Below are 27669 nucleotides of genomic sequence, written 5' to 3' on the forward strand. Positions count from 1 at the left end.
TCTGCTTCCCAGTTGTCCACTCCCGGAATGAATACTGCTGACAGTGCTATCCCATGATTTTCCGCCCAGCGAAGAATCCTTGCAGCTTCTGTCATTGCCCTTCTGCTTCTTGTGCCACCCTGTCTGTTTACGTGGGTGACTGCCGTGATGTTGTCCGACTGGATCAACACCGGCTGTCCTTGAAGCAAAGGTCTTGCTAAGCTTAGAGCATTGTAAATGTCCCTTAGCTTCAGGATATTTATGTGAAGTGATGTCTCCAGGCTTGACCATAAGTCCTGGATATTCCTTCCCTGTGTGACTGCTCCCCAGCCTCGCAGGCTGGCATCCGTGGTTACCAGGACCCAGTCCTGAATGCCGAATCTGCGGCCCTCTAGAAGATGAGCACTCTGCAACCACCACAGGAGGGACACCCTTGTCCTTGGTGACAGGGTTATCCGCTGATGCATCTGAAGATGCGACCCGGACCATTTGTCCAGCAGGTCCCACTGGAAAGTTCTTGCGTGGAATCTGCCAAATGGGATTGCTTCGTAGGAAGCCCCCATTTTACCCAGAACCCTTGTGCATTGATGCACTGAGACTTGGCTCGGTTTGAGGAGGTTCCTGACTAGCTCGGATAACTCCCTGGCTTTCTCCTCCGGGAGAAACACCTTTTTCTGGACTGTGTCCAGGATCATCCCTAGGAACAGAAGACACGTCGACGGAACCAGCTGCGATTTTGGAATATTGAGAATCCAATCGTGCTGCCGCAACACTATCTGAGATAGTGCTACACCGACCTCCAACTGTTCCCTGGATCTTACCCTTATCAGGGAATCGTCCAAGTAAGGGATTTCTAAAATTCCTTCGAAGGAACATCATCATTTCGGCCATTACCTTGGTAAAGACCCGGGGTGCCGTGGACCATCCCTACGGCAGCGTCTGAACTGATAGTGACAGTTCTGTACCATAAACCTGAGGTACCCTTGGTGAGAAGGGTAAATTTTGACATGAAGGTAAGCATCCTTGATGTCCCGAGACATCATGTAGTCCCCTTCTTCCAGGTTCGCAATCACTGCTCTGAGTGACTCAATCTTGAATTTGAACCTCTGTATGTAAGTGTTCAAAGATTTTAGATTTTAGAATCGGTCTCACCGAGCCGTCTGGCTTTGGTACCACAATAGTGTGGAATAATACCCCGTTCCCTGTTGCAGGAGGGGTACCTTGATTATCACCTGCTGGGAATACAGCTTGTGAATGGCTTCCAAAACTGCCTCCCTGTCAGAGGGAGACGTCGGTAAAGTCGACTTTTGGAAACGGCGAGGGGGAGACGTCTCGAATTCCAATATGTACCCCTGAGATATTACCTGAAGGATCCAGGGGTCTACTTGCGAGTGAGCCCACTGCGCACTGAAATTCATTGAGAACGGGCCCCCACCGTGCCTGAGCTTGTAAAGCCCTAGCGTCATACTGAGGGCTTGGCAGAGGCTGGAAAGGGTTTCTGTTCCTGGGAACTGGCTGATCTCTGCAGCCTTTTTCCTCTCCCTCTGTCACGAGCAGAAAAGAGGAACCTTTTGTCCGCTTGCCAACAAAGGACTGCGCCGGATAATACGGCGTCTTATTTTGAGAGGCGACCTGGGGTATAAACGTGGATTTCCCAGCTGTTGCCGTGGCCACCAGGTCTAAAAGACCGACCCCAAATGTCCCCTTTCAAAGGCAATACTTCCAAATGACGTTTGGAATCCGCATCACCTGACCATTTTACTGGTAGAATTGGACAACGCACTTATACTTGATGCCAGTCGGCAATTATTCCGCTGTGCATCATGCATGTATAGAAATGCATCTTTTAAATGCTCTATAGGCAATAATATACTATCCTTATCTAGGATATCAATATTTCCAGTCAGGGAATCCGACCATGCCAACCCAGCACTGCACCTCCAGGCTGAGGCGATAGCTGGTCGCAGTATAACACCAGTATGTGTGTAAATACCTTTTTTTGGATACCCTCCTGCTTTCTATCAGCAGGATCCTTAAGGGCGGCCATCTCATGAGAGGGTAGAGCCTTTGTTCTTACAAGCGTGTGAGCGCCTTATCCCCCCTAGGGGGTGTTTCCCAATGCATCCTAACCTCTGGCGGGAAAGGGTATGCAGCCAATACTTTTTAAGAAATTATTAATTGTTATCGGGGGGAAACCCACGCATCATCACACATTTTATTTCTCAGATTCAGGAAAACTACAGGTAGTTTTTCCCTCACCGAACATAATACCCCTTTTTTTTGGTGGTACTCGTATTATCAGAAATGTATAAAACATTTTCCATTGTCTCAATCATGTAACGTGTGGCCCTACTGGAAATCACGGTTGTCTCTTCACCGTCGAAACAGGAGTCAGTATCCGTGTCGGCGTCTGTATCTGCCATCTGCCTGACGGCCTATGAGACGTCTGGACAGGCACAAGCTGAGTAGCCGGCTGTCTCATGTCAACCACTGTTTTTTTATATAGAGCTGACACTGTCACGTAATTTTCAACAGTACATCCACTCAGGTGTCGACCCCCTAGGGGGTGACATCACTGTTACAGACACTCTGCTCCGCCTCCACATCATTTTCCTCCTCATACATGTCGACACACACGTACCGACACCCAGCACACACACAGGGAATGCTCTGATAGAGGACAGGACCCACTTAGCCCTTTGGGGAGACAGAGGGAGAGTTTGCCAGCACACACCAGAGCGCTATATATGTATAGGGACAACCTTACAATAAGTGTCTATCCCTTATAGCTGCTTATATCTGTTATTTTGCCAAATAAGTGCCCCCCTCTCTTTTTTACCCTGTTTCTGTAGTTGCAGGATGCAGGGGAGATTCTGGGAGCCTTCCTACCAGCGGAGCTGTGTGGGAAAAATGTCGCTGTGTGCTGAGGAGATAGGCCCCGTCCCCTTCACGGCGGGCTCTTCTCCCGCTTTTTACTGGAAAACTGGCAGGGGTTAAATACATCCATATAGCCCAGGAGCTATATGTGATGTATTTTTCGCCAACTAAGGTAAATTCATTGCTTCCCAGGACGCCCCCCCCCCCAGCGTCCTGCACCCTCAGTGACCGGAGTGTGAAGTGTGCTGAGAGCAATGGCGCACAGCTGCAGTGCTGTGCGCTACCTTATCAAGACAGGAAAGTCTTCTGCCGCCGATTTATGGACCTCTTCTTGCTTCAGCATCTGTAAGGGGGCCGGCGGCGCGGCTCCGGGACCCATCCATGGCTGGGCCTGTGATCGTCCCTCTGGAGCTAATGTCCAGTAGCCTAAGAAACCCAATCCACTCTGCACGCAGGTGAGTTCGTTTCTCTCCCCTAAGTCCCTCGATGCAGTGAGCCTGTTGCCAGCAGGTCTCACTGAGAATAAAAAACCTATTTAAACTTTTACTCTAAGCAGCTCAGGAGAGCCACCTAGATTGCACCCTTCTCGTTCGGGCACAAAATCTAACTGAGGCTTGGAGGAGGGTCATAGGGGGAGGAGCCAGTGCACACCAGCTAGTCCTAAAGCTTTTACTTTGTGCCCAGTCTCCTGCGGAGCCGCTATTCCCCATGGTCCTTTCGGAGTCCCCAGCATCCACTAGGACGGTAGAGAAATATATATATATAGCAGACGTGGAGACTGCGGCACTCGTGATTAGTTTTGAAAAAAAATGCTGTTTATTAAATCAAATCCATAATAAAAATGCCACGCAAGGCCAACGTTTCGGTGCAAAGCACCGTTTTCAAGGCAGGGATAAACATGAAGCAAACAAACATGACAAGTAAATAACACTCACCTAAATAGGGAACAGACCACCCCACCCTTTCTAGAGAATTCAGGTACATCAGGCAAGAGTCAGGTAAAAGACAAATGACAACCAGGAGGGTAATAAAAGCCTCGTGGCAACTCTGTATCAGCGAAATACGTTCCAATTGAGTCGCTCATTCATCCCGTGAGGAGCTACAGTATTGAGGACGTGAATCCACCTGCTCTCACATCTGAGCAGTTTACCGTCCCGGTCGCCCCCTCTTAATGATGATGGAACATGATCGATCAGGATGTGTTTCAATTGAGCGGGACAGCGGGACATACCCTGGCTCAATATGGCCATCTACCCATCATGATGTGTCCACTGACACTTATAAGTCAGCAATACGTTATCTTTGCCTTATATTTAGGTTGCTGAACCAGATATAGGATTTCTGCCTTTGGTCCCTGTTGATGTCTCTGTGACATGCTTCGGCAGTCACTGGTCACTTAGCATCCTCATCATTAATACTAATTTAGTATATTTATGTTCATAATTATACTATATCTATTTGAATGTAATCTCTTTACATGATGCTTATGTGCCTGTGTTTGTTTACAGTTCACCGCTGGGAGGGCCGGGGAGATCAGTCAGCGGTATCCTGCGGGTGGCCCGGCAAGCAGACGCGTCGCCAGGGAAACGGGACGCGTTGCTATGGTAACCACAGCGGATGTCGACTGACGTCACCGGATGTGACGCACCCGTGTCTGCGGCTTGCGGAAGCGCACGCCGGTCCCGACTCTCCCGCGGTGGGGTGGTCTGTTCCCTATTTAGGTGAGTGTTATTTACTTGTCATGTTTGTTTGCTTCATGTTTATGCCTGCCTTGAAAACGGTGCTTTGCACCGAAACGTTGGCCTTGCATGGCATTTTTATTATGGATTTGATTTAATAAACAGCATTTTTTTTCAAAACTAATCACGAGTGCCGCAGTCTCCACGTCTGCTACCATTATCTCACTGAAGGCACCGTGCAAAATCCCTTACAGCAACGAGTGACGGTTAATTTCTGCATTTGTGTATATATATATATATACACACACACACACATCCATATATAAATGCATATACACCAATATATACAGTATATATATATATATATATATGTGTACACACACACACACACACATGCATTTATACACACACTATAATAATAATATATATATGTATGTATATATATATATATATATATACATACACACACACATACCTAAACTTTAAATGCAGCCAGCCTTACTTTTATTGGATAGCAGTCGCTCAGCTATCCTGCGTACAGCGTCAGCGTTTGGCAGTGTGGAGTCAGGACAGGCAGCCGGGACATCCATTGCTCATCTGTCCTGCGCGCGGCGCCGACGTTTGGCAGTGGGAAGCCTGGAGCTGGGACAGCCGGAGCTCAGGTACACTGCTAGTGGCGCCGGCTTTAGCAGTGCAGCCAGGAGCGCAGCAACGCTGCGGTGGGTAGCGGGGGACCCTTTTAAAAAATGGGGCCTGGGGTACGTACCCCCAGGGCCCCCCCCCCCTTAATCCGGCTCTGCAGTGGCTCCTAAACTTTTTTGAATCACGGCGCCCTAGAGTATCAGAATTGTTTTCACGGCACCCCTAGGCCAAAAGTTTCTTATGGAGAAGTTTAGAAAGAAATTTTAAATTAAGTAAATTGTGTTTATAGGTCATCCTTAGGCTTTATTGTGTGGTGTGGGTACAAGATTTGCTTCTGTTTGTCCACTTATTTTATGATTGACAGCCACCAGCACTGGTTTTGCCTATTACATTGACCATAAATAATTGGAATTGGTCCTGGACCACCAATCCAAGGACCATTGAAAGTGTCCCGAGGCACCCCAGGGTGCCACAGCATACAGTTTGAGAACAACTGGTATACACACTATGCAGTTTGATTTTGGTTTTGGAAGAATAAAGTGAATTTAAAGAGTGCATTCCAACACAGATTTAAATGTGTCAGCTGAGACTATCTTTATGGGTGTATATTCATGCAAAAGATGTACAAAACAAAAAATGCTAAACTCCAAACTTAGAAGACGACTGCTGCAGCCAGCGTACACAAACACACATGACTACACTGCAGACTTTTATAGACAATTTAAGTGGTGGAGACAGAGGAAATAATTGAGCATTTCAAGATGTTATTTGCAATGATCTCTGCCATCCCTTGTTGTAATGTTTTTTTTTATTTATATTAGAACTTTGAGAATATTTAGACACATCAGTAGTTAAAGGCATAATTCTATGTTATATAACATGTCTTCTTGAGGGCTCTACTATGTTTTTACCAATACTAAGATTTATGGCCCATTTGTTACCATCATTTTAACTTTTGCATTAATTTATGCACACTAGGCTTTAGGACTATATATGGCTTAACACTTCAGGAAGCCAAGCACATTTTTGTAGCATGATATCAATTCTATGACGCAAAGTAGACAACTAGGTTAATTATTTATAGTTTGGTAAATGTTCCACAAATGTGTTATTTTATCAGTGATAATATGCTGAGAATTCTAACTTGAAGTACTCGATTTTTATTTTATTCTAAGGCCGGGTACACATCGGGATAATGTGTTCCCAACTGATCCGCCAGCCAACAGACATACATATCACAATGCAGTTGTTATGATTCCTGTACTCCAGACCGGAGGAGATCTTATGGCAGGGATCTGAGTACAGGAAAATAAGCTGGTTGTGGGAGCTGGATAGCCTAGTAACCCCTGGCGCCCTAACTCCGTTGTCTCGCCTGTGTTATCAGAAATCCCCTGCGAGACTATGGTTGCTTGAGCCCATGGCAGCCGCGTTCGAAGGGCGGATTATGTCTGCCCAACCCCGATGCCCCCGCAGGTCTTAATGGGAGACAAGGGGAAGTCCGAGACAGGGTGATAACAAGGGGCCCTCTGACTAAGCAACCAGGCCAGGGGTTACAAGCTAACTAACTAAATCAAAAGGTATGTGCGGACTAGCCGCCAGGAAAAAGGACAACCAAGGATCCACTGATCCGACACTCCTATCCGGCACTGCCGGACACCAGAGTGGATCTGTGGAAGCGGAATCCTCCGCAAAGCTCCAGAACACAATTAAACAAAATAATAAACAGAAGCGGACAAGCCGCAACACACGGCTGCGCCGCGACTCACGAACACCACCAGATGTTAAAGGTGCTCGGTCAGACTCCAGGAACAGATGGTAACTTCCGAGTACAGGATCTCTGAGGACAGGAACAACCGAAAAGACCGGGACTGGGAACTCTCTGCAGCAGACACAGGCAAACAGGAAGCTATCACCGGCGTCTGTAAGAAGTCCTGAGGGTGCCTTTATTCAGGCACCCTCCAATCAGGATCCAGACAGGACAATCAAATAGAAATGCCGTGCAGCTTGCATGCTGCACGGCCAGCACATAATCAGGGTAATGAGAATAGACCCAGCAACGGGGAACGCGGCTGAACGTGGCGTCCCCGTTGCTAAGGTCAGAGCGGCTCCGTGCGCCCGGCGTCTTAGCGTTGCCAGGGAGCCGGCGGCTGAACGCGCACGGCGTCCCTGGTTGCTAGGCGCCGGGCCGCACGGCCGAGCGGACCCCGGCGCCTAACAGTACCCCCCCCTTGAGGAGGGGTCAAGGAACCCCTAAAGCCAGGTTTCCGAGGAAATTCACGAAAAAATGCCCTTTTGAGCTTTGGGGCATGAAGGTCTTCATCCAGGACCCACGACCTTTCCTCTGGCCCATAACCTCTCCAATGCACCAAAAAATAAAGCCGACCCCGGGACAACTTGGAATCGAGAACCTTCTCAACCAAGAACTCTTGCTGACCCTGTACATTAACTGGTGATCTCCCCTGAGATTTTTTACGAGGAAATCTGCTGGACGAAACATATGGTTTAAGCAATGAGCAATGGAAGGTATTTCCGATCCGTAAAGTTTTTGGTAAACGTAACCGGAAAGCAACTGGATTGACTTTTTTGATAATGAGAAATGGTCCAATATATCTAGGACCCAATCTGGCTGAGGTTTGTCGAAGTTTGATGTTGCGAGTCGACAACCACACCCTGTCTCCTACTTTAAAAGTGCACGGCCGCCGGAGCCTGTCAGAAAATTTTTTTTCCCGGAAAGCTGCTTTTCTGAGAGCCAGGTGCACTTTTTTCCAAATAAGTTTAAGATGAGAGGTCAGGGCCAGAGAGGAGACAGAGTAATGTTGAAAAAATGAATTAGCTCTGGGGTGGAAACCAAAAACTGCAAAAAATGGAGACACATTGGTGGAGGAATGACAGGCATTATTATAAGCAAACTCCGCCAATGGAAGAAACTCAGACCAGTCATTTTGGAGTTTGGCCGAGTACAAACGCAAATATTGTTTTAGAGATTGGTTAACTCGCTCAGTCTGTCCATTGGATTGTGGATGATAGCCGGAGGTTAATGATAATTTCATCTTTAATGAAGCACAAAAAGACTTCCAAAATTGCGCAATGAATTGTGGACCCCTGTCAGAAACAATATCAGTGGGTAACCCATGGAGTCTGAAAACATGACGGAGGAACAAGACTGCCAATCCCTGGGCAGATGGCAATCGGGGAAGAGCAATAAAATGGGCCATCTTGCTAAAACGGTCCACTACCACCCATATGACTCGGCATCCGGCTGACAGAGGGAGATCCACCACAAAATCCATGGAGATATGCGACCATGGCCTAAGAGGAACTTTCAAGGGCATAAGTTGACCAATAGGCAAAGAACGGGGAACTTTATGCTGTGCACAGACCTGACACGAAAAAACAAACTCTTTAATGTCTTTGGAAAGACCAGGCCACCATACTGAGCGGGATACTAATTCCAAAGTCTTAGCGATTCCCGGATGCCCTGCAACTTTGCTATCATGAAATTCCGCCAAAACAGTTGCTCTCAAAAACTCAGGAACAAAAAGACGACTAGCAGGAGTATTTCCCGGAGCTTGATGTTGAAGCAGCTTTAATTGGGAAAATACATCCTGTGTGAGACCTGCCTGAATGACTGAAGGCGGAAGTATGGGAGTAACAGGACTGTTGTCTTGAACCGGAAGGAAACTGCGTGACAGGGCATCTGCCTTGGTATTCTTGGAACCTGGTCTGAAGGTGATAATGAATTTGAAACGAGTAAAAAATAAAGCCCAACGAGCCTGTCGGGCATTCAGTCGTTTAGCCGATTCAATGTATTGAAGATTTTTGTGATCAGTCAAAACTGAAATGGTGTGGGTAGCTCCTTCAAGCCAATGTCTCCACTCCTCGAAAGCCCATTTAATAGCCAGCAATTCCCGGTTACCAACATCGTAGTTGGATTCTGCAGATGAGAATTTCCTGGACATAAAGGCACAAGGATGTAACTCAAGGGAATCTGGATCCTTCTGAGAAAGGATAGCCCCTACTCCAACCTCCGAGGCATCCACCTCAATAATGAAAGGTAATTCTGGGTTGGGATGTCTAAGGACAGGGGCTGAGACAAAGGCTTGTTTTAAGGCCTGAAAAGATAACTCCGCTTTACATGACCAATTGGTAGGATCTGCTCCCTTCTTAGTAAGTGCCACAATGGGAGCAACTAGGTCAGAGAAAGAGTGAATAAATCTTCTATAGTAGTTTGCAAACCCTAAAAAGCGCTGAATTGCTTTTAAATTGGTGGGTTGCGCCCAACTAAGGATGGCTTGGAGCTTTTTTGGTTCCATTCGGAATCCCCGAGGGGAAATAATGTACCCTAAAAAGGATACTTCCGTGACATGAAATTCACACTTCTCCAGCTTGGCATATAAGTGATTTTCACGTAATCTCTTTAGCACCTGACGCACCTGGGTAACATGTTGTTCCACGGAGTCAGAATATATCAAAATATCGTCTAAATAGACCACGACGAATCTTCCCAGAAACTCACGGAGCACATCATTAATGAGATCCTGGAAAACTGCCGGAGCGTTAGATAGGCCGAATGGCATGACCAGATACTCATAGTGGCCCGACTGAGTACTAAATGCCGTTTTCCACTCATCCCCTGACCTGATTCTGATGAGGTTATCGAGGGTCTCAGGAGCGGGATACTGGAGGAGACTGTCTTTTATAGATTCCGATAAGCCGAGGCGAAACTGACTGCGCAGGGCTGGGTCATTCCAGCCACAGTCGTTCGACCAACGGCGAAACTCCGTACAATAATTCTCTGCGGGATTCCTACCCTGTCTAAGAGCACGCAACTGACTTTCTGCGGACGCCTCTCTATCAGGGTCGTCATACAATAGCCCTAAAGATTTTAAAAAGGCGTCTACAGACGATAAGGCCGGATCGTCTGTCTTTAAACCAAAAGCCCAGGTCTGAGGATCCCCCTGAAGTAGAGAAATAATAATCCCAACCCGCTGAGCCTCTGTACCTGAGGTAACTGGTCTTAAACGAAAATACAGTTTGCAAGATTCTTTAAAATTAAAAAACTGTTTTCTATCCCCAGAAAAACGGTCAGGCAGATGCATTTTTGGTTCAGGGATGACCCTCGGGGAAGTCCGTAACAGATCTTCCTGTGACCTCACCCGGAGGGACAGATCCTGAACCATCTGAGTAAGTTCCTGAATCTGACTAACAAGAAGCTGGCCAGGGTTTGGCCCAACACCGGTGGGATTCATAAGGCCGACAAAAATCTCCCAACTAAAAAGTGAAAAAATTTACTGTAAGTTAAATCTTTTCTTTTGTAGGCCGGTGATAATGTTATGATTCCTGTACTCCAGACCGGAGGAGATCTTATGGCAGGGATCTGAGTACAGGAAAATAAGCTGGTTGTGGGAGCTGGATAGCCTAGTAACCCCTGGCGCCCTAACTCCGTTGTCTCGCCCGTGTTATCAGAAATCCCCTGCGAGACTATGGTTGCTTGAGCCCATGGCAGCCGCGTTCGAAGGGCGGATTATGTCTGCCCAACCCCGATGCCCCCGCAGGTCTTAATGGGAGACAAGGGGAAGTCCGAGACAGGGTGATAACAAGGGGCCCTCTGACTAAGCAACCAGGCCAGGGGTTACAAGCTAACTAACTAAATCAAAAGGTATGTGCGGACTAGCCGCCAGGAAAAAGGACAACCAAGGATCCACTGATCCGACACTCCTATCCGGCACCGCCGGACACCAGAGTGGATCTGTGGAAGCGGAATCCTCCGCAAAGCTCCAGAACACAATTAAACAAAATAATAAACAGAAGCGGACAAGCCGCAACACACGGCTGCGCCGCGACTCACGAACACCACCAGATGTTAAAGGTGCTCGGTCAGACTCCAGGAACAGATGGTAACTTCCGAGTACAGGATCTCTGAGGACAGGAACAACCGAAAAGACCGGGACTGGGAACTCTCTGCAGCAGACACAGGCAAACAGGAAGCTATCACCGGCGTCTGTAAGAAGTCCTGAGGGTGCCTTTATTCAGGCACCCTCCAATCAGGATCCAGACAGGACAATCAAATAGAAATGCCGTGCAGCTTGCATGCTGCACGGCCAGCACATAATCAGGGTAATGAGAATAGACCCAGCAACGGGGAACGCGGCTGAACGTGGCGTCCCCGTTGCTAAGGTCAGAGCGGCTCCGTGCGCCCGGCGTCTTAGCGTTGCCAGGGAGCCGGCGGCTGAACGCGCACGGCGTCCCTGGTTGCTAGGCGCCGGGCCGCACGGCCGAGCGGACCCCGGCGCCTAACAGCAGTGGTATGACGACGCAATGTACCATGCCATGCTACATTTCTTCTGAATGGCCGTGCAGCATGGCCAACCAGAGCATATCCTGTGCTACCCTCAGGAGTGCGCAATTGGGTGTACATAAACAAGATATGTACGCTAGTTGCAATTTGTCTAGAAACAACATATCGGTTCATATAAATAGAAACAAAACAAAGGAAGAGTAATGAAAAAGAAAGGGAAACCCGACAAGAACGTACCCTATTTTAAAAGTTTTTACTGTGCATCACCATCTAAACATTTATCTACTAAAAATGTCACATTGCATCATATATAATAAAAGCCAACTCTGCTCCTCACCTCAGTTAGCTGACACAGATCAAACTGAAAGTGAAACTGCTGAGAGATGTTACAGGCTTCTAGCCTGCTGCTGGTAATAATAATGGTGATCTGTCTGTTTCACACTTGCTGCACACGAGGAAAGGGGGCTGGGGAGAGAGAGTTGGGGGTAGGGGCAGATAGGGACTGGGGGGTGGCGAGTGGGGTAGGGGCAGATAGGAACTGGGTGAGAAAGAAAGAGGGTAGGAGGCTTGGGGCAGATAGGGTCTGGGGGGAGAGGGGGGTAGGGGCAGATAGGACATGGGAGGGAGAGAGAGTGGTTGGGTTAGACAGGGCCTGGGTAGAGAGTGGAGTGGTAGGGGCAGATAGGGATAGTGGGGAGAGAGATGCAGATTTTTTCAATATAGTCACCTTTGTGTGACACACACACACACACACACACACACACACACACACACACACACACACTCCCTATGTACACTGCACCCTCCACCATATACTGCCCCTATATACACCTCATCCCCATCCTCTTCCATATTCTGCACCCCACACAATATAGTGCCCCCATACCCCTCCATATAGTGCCCCCTATATACATGGCACCCCCTCCTACATAAACTGCTCCCACCATATACAGCATACTCTGCACCCCCTCCTCCATATACTGTGCTGCAACCCCAGGTTACTTGCCATACCGGGACTCAGCAACAAGTAGAAGCAGTAACCAGGAAACGGATGCAGGAACCACCAGATGGTCCCGCAGTGCTCAGAGCAGAGGCCCCGGGGACACGTGTGGCCATTTACCAGTGGGGGGAGAAGGTGAATAAGTCTGGCAGGAAGAGGTTGGACCCTGTGTCGGGTGAGCGGAGCAGTGACCAGGAGAAGACTTATTTATTTCTTTTTTTGGCAAACTGTTCATTGAGGTTGATACTTTTTATTATAAAATGCTAGTCTGCAATTGTCTATAATTAGGTCTACTATAGATGCAGGAGCAAACTTTACTGACTTGGAGGGATGTTTGATAGGATGCGTTTGGCAGGACCATCAGTTATCAATCACAGGGTGGCAGGGTGGACGCTCGATGTGGCCTCCACACACTGATTGGCCCCCACACATAGCTACATCACCAGCATGAACTGGGTCCCCTATAGTGTGTTTAAAACATTTGTGGTGCTAAGGGTATTTACACATTATATTTCTTAATAACATTACCAGTGTATCATGTTGACAATATAATTGGTAGGGACCTCAACAGGCTAGTTGCCCTGTGGCCCCCATAAACCACAATCCAGGCCTGGTGACCAAGACAGCTTAACTTTCTATGGTGATGACAGCCTGGAGTTCCAGGGAAAATAACATGATCAGTGAAGGGAATGAACAAAAGTGCATACTCCCGGATTGTGATATATTTGCATTAATTCAAAATGCAAGCTAAAGAAAAGTGAGAAACTGCAGATCAGCTGACTGCAAATAGTAGTAACAGAGGTGGTCTGATGAGAACCTCACAGCTCTGTAGGAATACAGGTTGAGTATCCCTTATCCAAAATGCTTGGGACCAGAGGTATTTTGGATATCGGATTTTTCCGTATTTTGGAATAATTGCATACCATAATGAGATATCATGGCAATGTGACCTAAGTCTAAGCACAGAATGCATTTATGTTACATATACACCTTATACACACAGCCTGAAGGTCATTTTAGCCAATATTTTTATAACTTTGTGCATTAAACAAAGTGTGTCTACATTCACACAATTCATTTGTTTCATATACACCTTATATACACAGCCTGAAGGTCATACAATACAATATTTTTAATAACTGTGTGTATTAAACAAAGTTTGTGTACATTGAGCCATCAAAAAACAAAAGTTTCACAATCTCAATCTCGCTCAAAAAAGTCTGTATTTCGGAATATTCCGTATTTCGGATATTTGGATATGGGATACTCAACCTGTATTATGTTCTCTGTAGTACGCTTCGTAATATGATGGTGCTATATAAATAACTGGTAATAATTCTTTCCTGAAACATGATCCAAGTATTGTATTTGTTTTTTGTAGAAAACAAAGCATCTATCTATCTATCTATCTATCTATCTATCTATCTATCTATCTATCTATCGTCGCCTGTCTGTATTTACTGCAGCAAGTGTCACCCTATATACACAGCTTGAATATATACATTTACATATACATATTTTCCATAACAAATGATGGCCCAGATTTTTCAAGCCTTGGAGAGTGATAAATTGCACGGTGATAAAGTCCCAGCCAACCAGCTCCTAACTTCCATGTTACAGGCAGTGTTTGAAAAATGACAGTTAGGAGCTGATTGGCTGGTACTTTAACACCCTGCAATTTGCCACTCTCCAAGGCTTGATAAATATGGGCGTTAGAACTTAAAGCTTGAGCTTCCAGTACCAGTGCACGCTCGAAAGCCAGTAAGTCGGCACACGCGTGTGCACCTTTCCTACTAGATGGCCTGGCAAACAGCAAGAACTACTTATCCCATTGCTCAGCTTCCCCTGTGACAATTTCTTCTAATAAATTGCAGTACATAAGATTTTCAATTGTTGTGATGCGCAACAAATGAAAGTATTTTCTGAGGGATTTAAAGCCCAGTACACACCAGGCGATCCCCGCCAACGTCGATATTGGCGGCGGCGGGGACCTGGCGGTGTTCCGGCATCGGCAAGTGCATGCACACTTGCCAATGCTGGCGGCAAAGGGAGCGACGGCAGTCGGGCGGCAGGGGGAACTACGGTTGTGATGCATCAGCATGGCTGTCGTTAGCGAGGATCTCCCTCATCTGTACATGTTCAGACGAGGGAGGGGTCGTTAAGGGCCCTACACACTGATAGATCCGCCGCTGAGCTGCCCAACGGCGGAAACGGCCGATGGGCAACCCGGCGGCGGGGGGGGGCAGTGACGGGAGGAGTTTAATTTCTGCACTCTCCCCGTCACCCGGCTCCATAGAAGTGCAGGCAAATATGGACGAGATCTTTGAGCATTATCGCCCAGTGTGTAGGGCCCATTACACTGGACGAGATTGTGAAAGATCTCACTCAGATCGGTCCTTCTGAGCGAGATCTTTCATTTTCTCGTCTAGTATGGATGGGGTTTTAATGAAAAGTCCGCTTAAAAGAGAGCAGCTTTGTATCTACAGATGCGCATTTTAGTTATATACAGTAGACGCTACTTACATCAAAACTAACCATAAGAATTTTTGTTCTCATAAACTCCACAAACTACAATAAAAAGTCACAGAAGATAACAAAATAATTTACTGGGAACTTTTATGAAGAACAGTGGAAAAAAGCAATGTATTAGATTATCTTAATGGGAGCTAAATGTAGCAGTAAAATAAATGTTATCATGTATTCAGAGTTTTAGTTTTTGTCTGCTAATGCTTTACTAGATCATCATTACTTCTATTTGGAATATTATCTTAATACTAAATGAACATGCCAGTGTACAACGAGCCAATCTTTTTTGATGCTTTAGGTTCACACAGATATAGAGCCGCCAGTCAGGCAATTTATATTCCGCTGCATTCTTAACGTATTGCACAAGTAGTATAAACTGGAATAAACCTATGGATCGACCCACCAGCTGCACATTTAAATCCTTTAAATAAAGACCTTTAACGACATAATGTTAAAAAATATGTAGGTGAGTAGATATTATGATCTATGCAAATTAGCTTCCTAAGCATCTGTTACTTGAGAGGTTGAGAGGATTACTGCCATAACAGTGCATGCATATACTGTCATTATTTAAGTGGGTTGGGGATGGAATCCCGGCATCCGGGATCGCGGAGGTCAGTATACCAACACCAGGATCCTGGCTGTCAGAATGCCAGCAGTGGGGCAAGCGCTAGAAAACCCCTTGGTGTTCCCGCTCAATGGGTGTCGTGGACACCCGCTAGTGGGAATAGCCCTGGCGCAGCTGTTGGCATGTTGGCATCCCGACCACCGGAATATGAACTACATCCCATTTAAGTAACTATCTAACAATACTTACCTACTTTACAAAGGTGTCCTTCAGGAGAATTGGCTTTGGTAGGTCCCTGTGGCATGGAGCCACAAATTGCCCTCAAGGTGTAATGTTATGATTTGCTGCATTATGACCGGGGCCATGATGTTCACAATTCACAGCAAATCACGTCATCTTGGCTATGTCCTACCCACTTCACTAGAGCAGCTGAAGGCCTGTCTACCCTCCCTTGAGACCGAGAGTAGCCTTTACATTTGTGATATTAGGGGCATTCTAGGAAGGGAAGTAGTTCTGGGCAGCTCCAATAGTGTAGTTTTCTCCATTCTGCCTAAGCAGTATGTAGTAGTGTTCAGAAAAAGAGCTGTGATGTCTTTGTCACTTCAAAGGGCTTAAGAGCTTTCTGCTGAGACAGGTTGACAGCAGTGGTATGTTGGAAGTCCCAGGATGCCTTGCATGACTGGCATTCTGCAGCGCCAAATACCATAGCGTTCAGAGGGGAACTAAGTTCTCTGGTTCTGATCCAATGCACTGAGCTCTGCTCAAGACTGAAATGGGATTGATTTCCTCAAATAAAATATCAGCACCGACACTGGTCCCCCTTCTATGCACTGGCTCTACTATATGAAGGGACTGATGTGTTATCATGAGGTAGATGGGTGATGGAGGGGGAGTAGGAGCTAAGAGGATGCATAATTGGGCTGGAAACACAGATTAATGCTTTCAGATACATTACTAACATAAAAATAGTAAACGTATTGGATCAAACATTTAACTGACATACAGATGTGTTATCATACACCTAGCATCAGTACTGAGACGCCTGACGCGGCCAAGACACTCCGAGAGAACTAACGTACCATATATACAGTATCTATACAGTATGCGCATTATATGCATCATAGAACCAGCGAAAAGCCACAAACAGTGTACCAGGGACACACTAGGCTACGACATTAACCACACAGGAATTGGTTTTACACACATACAGTACAAAGGATCACATACGTTTTACAGGCAGAAGGGATGCCGGCTGTCAATATCCTGACAGCAGCATCCCAGCCGCCAGAATGCCGGCAGCAGGGCGAGTGCTATGAGTACCCTTACAGGCTCAGTGGCGAGCTGTGCTTGTCACAGGATCTATTCCCACTCTATGGGTGTTGTGGACACCCATGAGTGGAAATAGCCCTGGTGCGCCGGGATTCCGGCTGCCGGCATTGTCGGCTGTCAGGATTTCGGCGTCGGTATTCTGAATGATGGGATCCCGACAGCCAGCATTTTAACTGAATCCCGATACAATGTGACAGATTAAGAACAATAGAACTCGGCATGAGGAAAAGCGCCAAATATCACATATCACAGACGCCTGCGCACGTTATTTTACGATTCCAACAAACAAGGTTATATAACCTATTTAATACAGGTGCACAACAAATAAATTCAAACAAGGCTTTTCTGAATTTTCATCAATTCCACCGAAGGAAGGTTATTCCAAACAACTTCTCCTTACTGATGTAAGGAATATACCCACATACCAGAAACATGTATATAATAACTGTAGAAAGTCTGAAGAGTCTCCTCAATAAGCGTGCAGTGGAAGTCTGGATGTGTGACCCGATGGCTCCACTGTTAGGGAGACGGGACAGGCTTAGGAGAGGATTTAAGTATGAGAGCTGCAGGGGCGGACAGAGTGGGCGAGGGATGCAACCACAACAGAGCAGGGGAGAGGAAATTGAGATGAAGCCACGATGGCAGGGGAGCACAGCAAAGAGGGGGCAAGGCTAGGCAGAGTGAGGTGCATGGTAAAGCATATATGAAGCAGAGAAATAAGTACATGTAAGAATGTAAATCAGTTATACTCAAAGGACCTGTTGCTAAGGTTGATGCAGAGGGGTCCGCAGATGCATCTATTGACAGTTGCCTGTATGTGACTTTATGCAAATACCTATAAAGTACTTTTCTCGTGTACATCCACAAAATAATACTGAAACTTGAAGTATGATATGTGCAGTTTCTCCGCCCAAGTATGGCCTCCTCTGTGAGTGGCTGAGTGTCTAAGTATGCATCACTATCACTGGCACGCCAGAGAAACTCCCCTAGCACACCCATACACACACCATCTCCGTGTGTGCGCTAACACATCTCCATGTAACTGACCAGGACCATCTCCTGAAATTACAATTGCGACAAAATCAGGATTAGTGTGTAGTGCAAATTAGACAAATGCGCAGTAGCAAAAAATCCCTCCACAATATACGACATCGGCAGTGCATACACCTTGGAATCAGGCGCAAGGTGGTATGAAAAACTCCCACAAGCTATACTACAGTATTACTACTAATTTAGGTATTACTTTAATGTCTGGCTTCTGTAATCTTCCTTTACAGAAAATGTACTAATGTTTCAGCACTTAAACCTAAACATAATTAGCATCCTATTACCCTTAAGAACTTAAAATACTGCTGAAGTATTACCCAAATAACATTACTCTCCCTAAATGTCTCCCGGTGAGTTTCAGGGAACTCCTCTGGACTCCAGAAAAAGTAACCCACCTTCCCAGACTCCACCCACATCCTTACTGAAGTGGCCAGGATGGTAAGTGTTGATGCCACCACTCTCCCCCCACACTGGACCTCCCTACCAAATCTACTTGAGGGGGCTGTAAGACATAGGTAAGCATTCCTATCTTAGAGCATAACAAATACTGTAGGAGGCATTAAAGACCTCAGTACCAGAGTATATGGGCCACTAGACCCTGGGTCTGATGCAAAGGTGTGCGTAAATCACACGCAATGCCGATATTTGCGCAGTTGAGTGATTATTTGCTACTGCTCATGCGCAAAATATCTTGAAACCCCTATTGCACATGTATTACCCTAAGTGTACGCATAAATGTGCCACTGCATACGGGAGAGCTGGTAGCAGAACCGGAGAGGCAAAGCAATGGGCATTGCTGGACAATGTCTGGGAAGTGACCTGAAGGGAATATAAAAAAAACTGCCACATAGGCGTGTAATGGGAGCACCACCGGTGTGTCACTGCAAGTGCTGATGGTGGATGTGATGGTGCAACAACTGAGCTATGCCTGAAGCCACCCCAGTGTTACTGCAGATAGTGGCGCTGAAGGGGTATCTCAGTGCTTGCACATTCCTGCACACGCTAGTGCACAAGAGTAAGGCTGACACTAGCATCTGCATATTACTGCACCCCCCATGTTATTATAATATAGAGTTAATTTATAAATGGATATGTGTAAAACTGACTTTGTGCCAAAACACCTCAAAGCAGACAACACACCTAAATATAAATGTGTAAAATGTGTCATAGCTTTATACAGGAGTAGATGCACAAAACGTTGCATTTATTAGTGCAAAATAGGTGGCAGAACTAAGCCATTATATTACACAATGCATACTGCATATCGTATTCCTTTTATGCCTATTACAATTTCCTATCATGCTTTTGGAAACTAAAGAGTTCAATGTTTGATAGCACATTTACATATTCTTCTCTAAGATCCGGGCATTTGACTGTTAAATCTTCTACCTATTTTCATGTCTATTCACTGTAGAGCAAGATATAAGTGTAGTTATCAATTTCAGTTCTTGAACTGTGCCCTTGAAAGGTACAGAATAATGCACCTAACTGTATATATGGCCACAAATTATTAATTATTATAACATGTAGGTAGGGGGAGTGCAATAAGTTTTATAGTTACAAAAAGTATTATAGTTTCAAATAAAGTGAACATTACATTTTATCAAGGTATTCACCAAAGGAGTCTATGCAAAGTTGCATGCGCTCAAACCACTTGGTGAAGCAGCTGGACCAGTCCGAAGCAGGTATGTCTTCTACATGCTGGATGAGGGTTTCCACTGCAGCTTCAGGTGATTCAAAACAAACCCCACACATTTTGCACTGGATTGGTGGGAACACAAAGACCTGTGCTGCAGATAACCAAGCTCCTGGATGCATTCATGGGCCAGAAAAACCACCACTTTCCTGGACTTGTGGACAGGTGCATTGTCGTGATGGAGAAGGGCATCACAAGCGCGAGTCCCCAGTGAAGTTGTGTTACTGCACAAGTGGTACTGTAGCTACATGACCAGTCTTGATCACAAAAACAGCCACCATCTGCTTGGCCACACTGCGCTCACGTCGGAACTTCTGTGACATCACACTTTCAGCTGGGATCCACTGGGCTGACTGTTGTTTGGACACGGGATCAAAACTGTAGATCCAGGATTCATCTACCACTGATGATCTCCCACATAGAGTTTAAGCGATTGCCATCAAACTTGGATAGCATGTTGTGAAACAAAGTCACCCGAGCCGCCTTCTGCTCTCGAGTCAGCTGATAGGGCATCCAGACTGTAGAAACCTTGCTCAGGCCAAGCTTTTCATAGAGTATCAAACAGATGGTTCCTTCTCTAACTGGGCCATGGTCACCCTGACATCCACCTGAACTGTGGGCACATGGCAGCAACATTGTCCTCAGTGACGGCAGACACAGGTCAGCCACAGCGAGTCTTCCAGGGACCGTCTTCTGCAACAAAATTCTGCAAACCACCCAAACGCAGTGGTTTCAGATGGTGCTACCTCCTTAAAAGCAGCTTGAAGTCGGTCAAAATCCTCCTGCTGATGCAGACCACTCTTGTAGTCATATAAGACCATGGCTCTCCAGAGGCCTCTGCTGTGCTCCATTACGAGTTTGTAATGGAAGTGAACATGCTGACTTCTTCAATGTGCACTGCTACTTACGTATATACAGTTCTGTGCCATGACATTTTATAAGCACTTTAGCCAGAGATTACAGTCCACAACCAGACAGAAAGATTGTGTCTACTCTACTTCTTATTGCACATCCTTCGTAATGCTATGCTCTTTGGTCTGTTGAATTAAAAAAAAATGCTATCCGTAGACTTTTGAGACAAGTTCAATAATAGGCTCTGGTTTGATTTTACCCTTGCTATATATCATTTAGAGCACTATGGGGGTGATTCAAACCTGATCGCTGGGCTGCTAACTTTGCTGTCCTGTGTTCAGAGTGTAAATTCGCCGTGGAAGTGTGCGATGCTATGTGTATGCCTAGCTACAAAAATTCTCTTTGTGCAGTCTCTGCGCAGCCCAGGACTTATGGGCCCTACACACATGCCGATATCACTGCACGATATGAACGATCTCGTTCATTAATGAATGAGATAACGTTCATATCGTGCAGTGTGGAGGCACCAGCGATGAACGATGCACGGCCCCGCGCTCGTTCATCGCTGGTGCTATGTCGGCTGTGCATGCAGGCCAATATGGACGAGATCGTCCATATTTGCCTGCAAGTCTACGGAGCCGGGTGACGGGGGGAGTGAAGAAACTTCACTCCCCCCGTCACTGCCCCCCCGCCGCCGGGTCGCCCGTATCGGCGGTCGGGCAGCTCGGCTGCACATCGCCGAGTGTGTAGGGCTTATTACTCCTCCAGTGCAATCACATCAGGCTGATAGGGGCCGGAGCTGACATTAGACACCCTCCCTGAAAACGCTTGGGTATGCCTGCGTTTTTCCGGAAACTCCCAGTAAACGGTCAGTTACCACCCACAAACCACCCCAAACACTGCCAGACATTGCTGTCTGGTACTCACTGGCAGTTGGTGTGGCTCCCCTGCTTGAATTGTGGACTGTGCTGCAACTGTCACTGGAGAGGAGATATTTATCTCCATCTCCAGAAAACATAAATGTCACATTTTCCAGCTTTTATGAGATAATTATGTTTTACTAAATATCCCCCTTAGTCCACACATCTATGGGGCAGATGTATTAAGCCTGGAGACGGCATAAGGAACTGATAACCCAGTGATAAGTGCAAGGTGATAAACGCACCAGCCAATCAGCTCCTAACTGTTCATTTACAATACATATTGGAGCTGATTGGCTGGTACATTTATCACCTTGCACTTATCACTGGTTTATCACTTCCTTATGCCTTCTCCAGGTTAATACATCTGCCCCTTAGTTTTTTATGTATTGTGCCCTCACACCTGGAGAGGCAGAATGGGGCAGAGTAAGAATAGGCAGAGTACAGTAAGCAGCGGCAGAGTACAATAAGCATAAGCAGAGTACAGTAAGCAGCGGCAGAGTACATTAAGCACAGGCCGAATACATTAAACATAGGCAGAATACAGTAAGCATCGTCAGAGTACAGTAAGCATAGGCATATCGCACCATGTCTATGCACCTTAAGCATTGGCAGAGAACATTAAGTATAGGCAGAGTACTGATTCTGAGTTGCATGCAAGTGGCTGTATTTGTGGTCAGCTGCAGAAGTCAGATTTACCACATTATGCTAAGGATTAGTACCCACTGATTTTACTGTACACCAGCCGCCATAAGTATCGGCAATTGCACCAATCCCATGCTTAGTGCAAGAGACAGAGATCCCTTCTATATACGCACAAGCTTTTCATACATGCTTGTTACTCACATGATACTCCGACAAGTGAAATGCCCACTTTCACGGAAAGACAGATCCTGTTCAGTTCCGTGCAACTCGGAATAGGAAGGATGTATGCAAAAATGTGTAATTTGCATCTGCGCAAGCGATGTACAGAGACCCATCCACCTCAGCATTAGCCCTCAAAGTCCAAATGTATCAACTTCTAATTAAGCTGCTTTGAGTCCATGGATGTAATGAATTCCCAGTTCTGGGGCCGTGCGTGATGCCGGCCGATCTCAGACATTTTTTTAAAGGGGAAATCATGTACAAGGCTAAATCATGCTCTGTACGTGATTGCCCCTTTAAAATAATGTCCGAGTACGGCCGGCATTCTGCACGGCCGCCGAACTTGGACTTCATTACATCCCCTTCCAAATCTGTCCAAAGTTTACATCCAAGTCCCAGTAACATTTGGGGGCTTAAGCATGGTGTTTATAAATGTACTGCAGCAATTTACTGGCTATGCTATTTCTTAGTCTGAGGAGGGCAAAATTGCAAATTACTTGTTCATGTAGAAAACACACAAGCATCGCATAAAAGCACAGCTGTCAGAATAAAAACATTGGCATGCAATGACACTTACTTATACAATGGAGGTAATATTTTTGCTTTAAACAAAAGTATGTATATGATTTCCATAATCTTACAGCAATGTGCAGGAAAACATTTCCACTCTAGCAGAATTAGACTTAAGAGCTTTAACTCATACATTAAATGTCATATAAAATGAAACTTCTCACTGTAGATGAAATCTTCAAGTGGTGTGTATTAACATTCTTCATGCAGACAAGTTCTTATTGTACAGTACATAGGCTTATCTTATAAGCCATCGTGTAATAAATCTGACCACCTAAATAGAAGCATAGCTATAGTACTGTACATCTCTCTGTAGTGATGTCATCTTCAAACAGTCCATATGACACTAGAATACCAGCATTCTACACATTGTAGCAAAGAAACAAAAAATAAAAATAAAACTTACTTGATGTCTTCCCATACTTCTAGCCCATAGTTTCTTATAACCAGCAGCTCCAAAGCATGGTTGACAAATCCATACTATAAACAAACAAAAAGGAACATTTCCCACAATAAATATACAGACAAAAAAAAAACATTTCAAGAATAACAACAACATGTAACAACCTGTATATTGCCTAGTTAAGAAGCTAGAGTCTGACAGTCATAAGGCTCAATCCAATTACCTGAAAAGTTAGCAAGTTGACGTTGCAGCAATGGCAACGCAATTCGCCCTGCTCACGCCCAGATCTCAACCCAGTCTTGCAGATTTTTCCTTGGAAGCAGCAGTGATTGCGCTGTATGGTAATGCAGCAGGAGGCGTCTATTACAAGCACATGCCTCCTGCTGCAGTAGTGGTCCAACCTGCGTCGTAGGAAGCAGCATCAGATCTCTCTCCCAACCATGGGGACGCGCAAGCAGCCTGTCGCAGAGGTCAGGAAATCTCAGTCCTATGACGGAGATCCCTGGCCTCTTCCCTCTGACTTAATTTCACAAATTAATGCCGTCGCCGTCCCCCAGACGGCAGCAGACTGTTAATCAGTGACTGTCTGCTGCCGTTCTGCGTCCTGTGTCGCAAGACTCGCTCAGGTGCATAAGTCCTGCTCATGCGCAAAGTACCGATAATCAGTACTTTGCTGCATGAGAAGCAGCAGCGGCCAGACCTTAATGAGATTCAATCTGCAGACCACCATGTTGCCTGTATGAACTTTGGGTAGGCGACTTGTTAATTATGTGGGAGGCACTTGTAAACGGTGCATAAGAACAGTGCTTCCAACAGATGATTGTTCATTAACAAGATGGCAGGAAAGGGCAGTACTCCCAGGGTAGGGGGAGAGGAAGAAAAAGAAGTGGGATATTTAGTCAGCAAGGACAGATCCACACATGCATACAGCAATCCGTCCCGGAATGATGGGTTTTTGGACTCCTGTTTCAAATGACACTCACATAGTATTGAAGTTATGCGCAGGTTTCAAGCTGAATGTTCTAATACTTGTTTTGTGCGCCGGGATCCCGACAGCTGGCAACCTGAAGACCACCTATATGTTAGTCTAGCATTTGTGTGACAGCAGTGGAGAGTGTAAGAGCCCAAGATCTAGGGCCTAAGTATGTATAGCTTCAACATAGTATAACCAAGCCTCTTACTGCAGAGGTATGCAATGCTTAGGGGTGCATTAGCCGTGTGATATGTACTGCACATGGAATTAGAAAGGAATCTTAAACTGGCAGTGACAAGGGGTAAATGAATGCATATTGTAGGCATAGATGTAAGACCGCATGCAAAAGCAGGAAGGATAGCACAAAAGCAGAAGTACTGTACATTTGTAAACAGCATTGGTTGTCACTTTGAATATTAACAAATGATTCCCAATATCCTCCCTTTAATGTGAACAGTCTGTTAATACAGGACAATATTAATACATGATGAGTTCACAAAGCATAAAATTCTTCAAATCAAATTAATATATAGTGGCATATGTAATAGGGGAGGGGCAGAGCCGGCCTTGACCAATATGATGCCCTAGGCAAGATTTTGGCTGGTGCCCCCTAGCACCGCTGCTAGTTCCGCCTCTGACCCAGCACCCCTTTCCCAGCACCATCACCCCTCACCCATAGCAGTCCTCATTTTGGTGCTCCTACCCCCTATATTTTAAATAGGAACAGTGTGTAGCCCAAAAAGGGGTATGTTCTTGCTGAGAAGGGGCATGGCCACACAATAGTACCCCCAGTTGAAATTACGCCACACAGTACTGCAACTTTATTCACATTATATCATGCAATAGTGTTCCTTATTCACGTTACATCACACAGTAGTACCACGTTACTCCTCACACTAGTGCCCTTTATTCACATTACAACACACCATATTGCCCTTTATTCACATTAGACCACACAGTAGTGCCCTTTCTATATGTTACGCCACAAAGTACTGTAGTACACCTTATACACATAATGTCGCACATTAGTAATGCATTTCGTATGCAGATACAGCCGCAGTCACACACAGAATAGAGGCATGCAGCATATCATTCTAATCAGCAGAAACTGCTTGTGCCCCTAGGCATTTGCCTAGTTTGCCTATGCCGGCTCTGGGGAGGGGTAATTCAGATCTGATCGCTGGGCTGCATTTTTTGCTGTCCTGCGATCAGATATTCGGCGCCTACAGGGGGAGTGTATTTTCACTGTGCAAGTGTGCAATCGCATGTGTAGGCTGAGCTGTGAAAATCCACTTTGTGCAGTGTCTGCGCAGCCCAGGACTTACTCCTCCAGTGCGATTGAATCCTGCTAATCGGGGCCAGAGCTGACGTCAGACACCCTCCCTCAAAACGCTTGGACACGCCTGCGTTTTTTCGGACACTTCCAGTAAACGGTCAGTTGCCACCCACAAACAGCTTCTTCCTGTCGATCACATTGCATATGTCCATGTGAAAGTATCCTTCGCACCATCCCATCGCTGACCAGCAATGCCCGTTGTAGCTGTCCGACGCGCCTGCGCAGTGCGGTGCATACGTATGCACAGCTTGTATCTGATCGCCCGTTGTGCGAAAACGCACAGCAGCGATCAGATCTGAATTACCCCCAGGTTCCGAATTTGCTGGAAGTGCGGCAATCATGTACAGGCAAAACCATGACTTGTAAATGATTCCTGCTTGAAAAAAAACTCAGGGATCGGCCGGCATCTCGCACCTCCGGCAAACTCGGACCCTATTACATAGGCATGTGCATTATTTCCTACATTACTGCGCATGTGCAGATCTGGGGCTGCGATCTTGCTCACACTGCTCCAAATGCTGCAGCATAACTGACATGCAGCAGTAGTTTGGGGGCAGCGATAGGAAGCGTCCCAGAAAATGGGGGCGTATCAGCCATGTTTTCTGGGTCTCCAATAGAAAGTGGCTGCGTCCTTGGATGCAGCTTCACTGGTCCAAGCTGTGTGTTTTAACCCTACATCCTGAGTAACTTTAGGGTTACCCAGATGTCCGATGGTCACGAAGTTGATCTGATGCTGCATCCAAGGACGCAGCATTAGATCAGAGAAGCCGGCAGGAGGCGTCCTTTTACACAAGACACCCCCTGCAGCACTTGCTTTGTATCAAACGGTTGCAAAACTGTCCATCTCTGAATCAGGCCCTGAATACCACCGATATTTGGCTGTGCTTTTAATTAATTTCAACGTGTGCATTCTTGCATTAATACTGCTCATGATAGCCTACTTCATTTCTTAAACAAGATATTAAAACATTTTCACAAAACACACACACACATACTAACATACACACAATAACCCATGCAGCAATACACACTCACACACACACACACACACACAGCAATACACAATCTTCACCTCTAGAACCTCATGTGAATATCTCACTAGCAACAGAAAATCCTGCGCTTGCATTAGACAGCGATATGCGATGTCCTTCCTGCATCAGAGCCCTCATTAAGTTAGGAAGACCAAATCCTCCCAACTCCTCCCTTGTCCTTAATATGCCACTCCATATGCTCTCCATGGAAAACAATGCGCAATTGTACAAAAAATACGCCAATGAGAGCGCAAAATGCTAAATCGTACTGTGGGCCTTCATTTTTGCCAATTTAAAATGTCTGTCATTTGTAAATATGTTATTTGTACCGTAGTTTAATGAAAAATGCTTCATAACGCTAATGTAAGATGTATTGCCTCAGAAATGAAATACTAATTTCATAATGTATGTACAAATGATAAAAGAGGGGACTAACATAAGAAAACAGATTAATTTGTCTCATAATGGTGGCTAGTCAAAGTTTTTTTTTTGCGGGACATAACCCGTCACGATATGCAATTGTTTGTTCTGGTGCTATACGCCAAATACTTTTTGCGCTGATCGCCCGCAAGTAGACCAGTTTAATCCGCACAAAACAGCTAAACCCATCTAAACTCTTCAAACGGGCTCTCAAGACCCACTTCTTCACCAAACCCAGCCAAATCTCATCCTAAACCTCTGTTCCATGCTCTCTATGTACCCCATCTGTCTCACCCCTGTCTGTCTACCCTCCCCTTTAGAATGTAAGCTCTCACGAGCAGGACCCTCTTCCCTCATGTGCTTATCCTTTTCTTACTTTAATAATATTCAACTGCACCAAATCCAGCAGTCATCTGCCACCTGATACTTAAGCCCAGTACCCACGGGCCGATGCAGGAGAGATGTGTGCTGAGCGAACCGCTCAGCACACATCTCTCCCGCCGCTCAGCACAGCGCGATCTGTGCTGAGCGTGCGGGGGGAGACGGGGGGGCCGCTCACTTCACCCAGCGGGTGAAGTGAGCGACCCGCTAGATTGGCCTGGATGCAGGCCAATCTAGCAGCAGCGATAGCGATGTGCGGGGCCGCACATCGCTATCGC

The 27669-nt window shown here is 46.1% G+C and overlaps 1 protein-coding gene across 1 annotated transcript in view; it reads right to left on the reverse strand.

Annotated features, from left to right (window-relative positions):
• GUCY1B1 (guanylate cyclase 1 soluble subunit beta 1) overlaps positions 1-27669 on the reverse strand; it is a 148968-nt gene that overhangs the window by 119776 nt on the left and 1523 nt on the right. The window contains exon 2 of the mRNA XM_063920493.1: positions 23254-23327. Coding sequence (XP_063776563.1) covers positions 23254-23327 — 74 coding nt within the window. The remainder of the gene's footprint in view (positions 1-23253; positions 23328-27669) is intronic.

This window comes from Pseudophryne corroboree, chromosome 1, assembly GCF_028390025.1.
Source record: "Pseudophryne corroboree isolate aPseCor3 chromosome 1, aPseCor3.hap2, whole genome shotgun sequence".
Lineage (NCBI taxonomy): Eukaryota > Metazoa > Chordata > Amphibia > Anura > Myobatrachidae > Pseudophryne > Pseudophryne corroboree.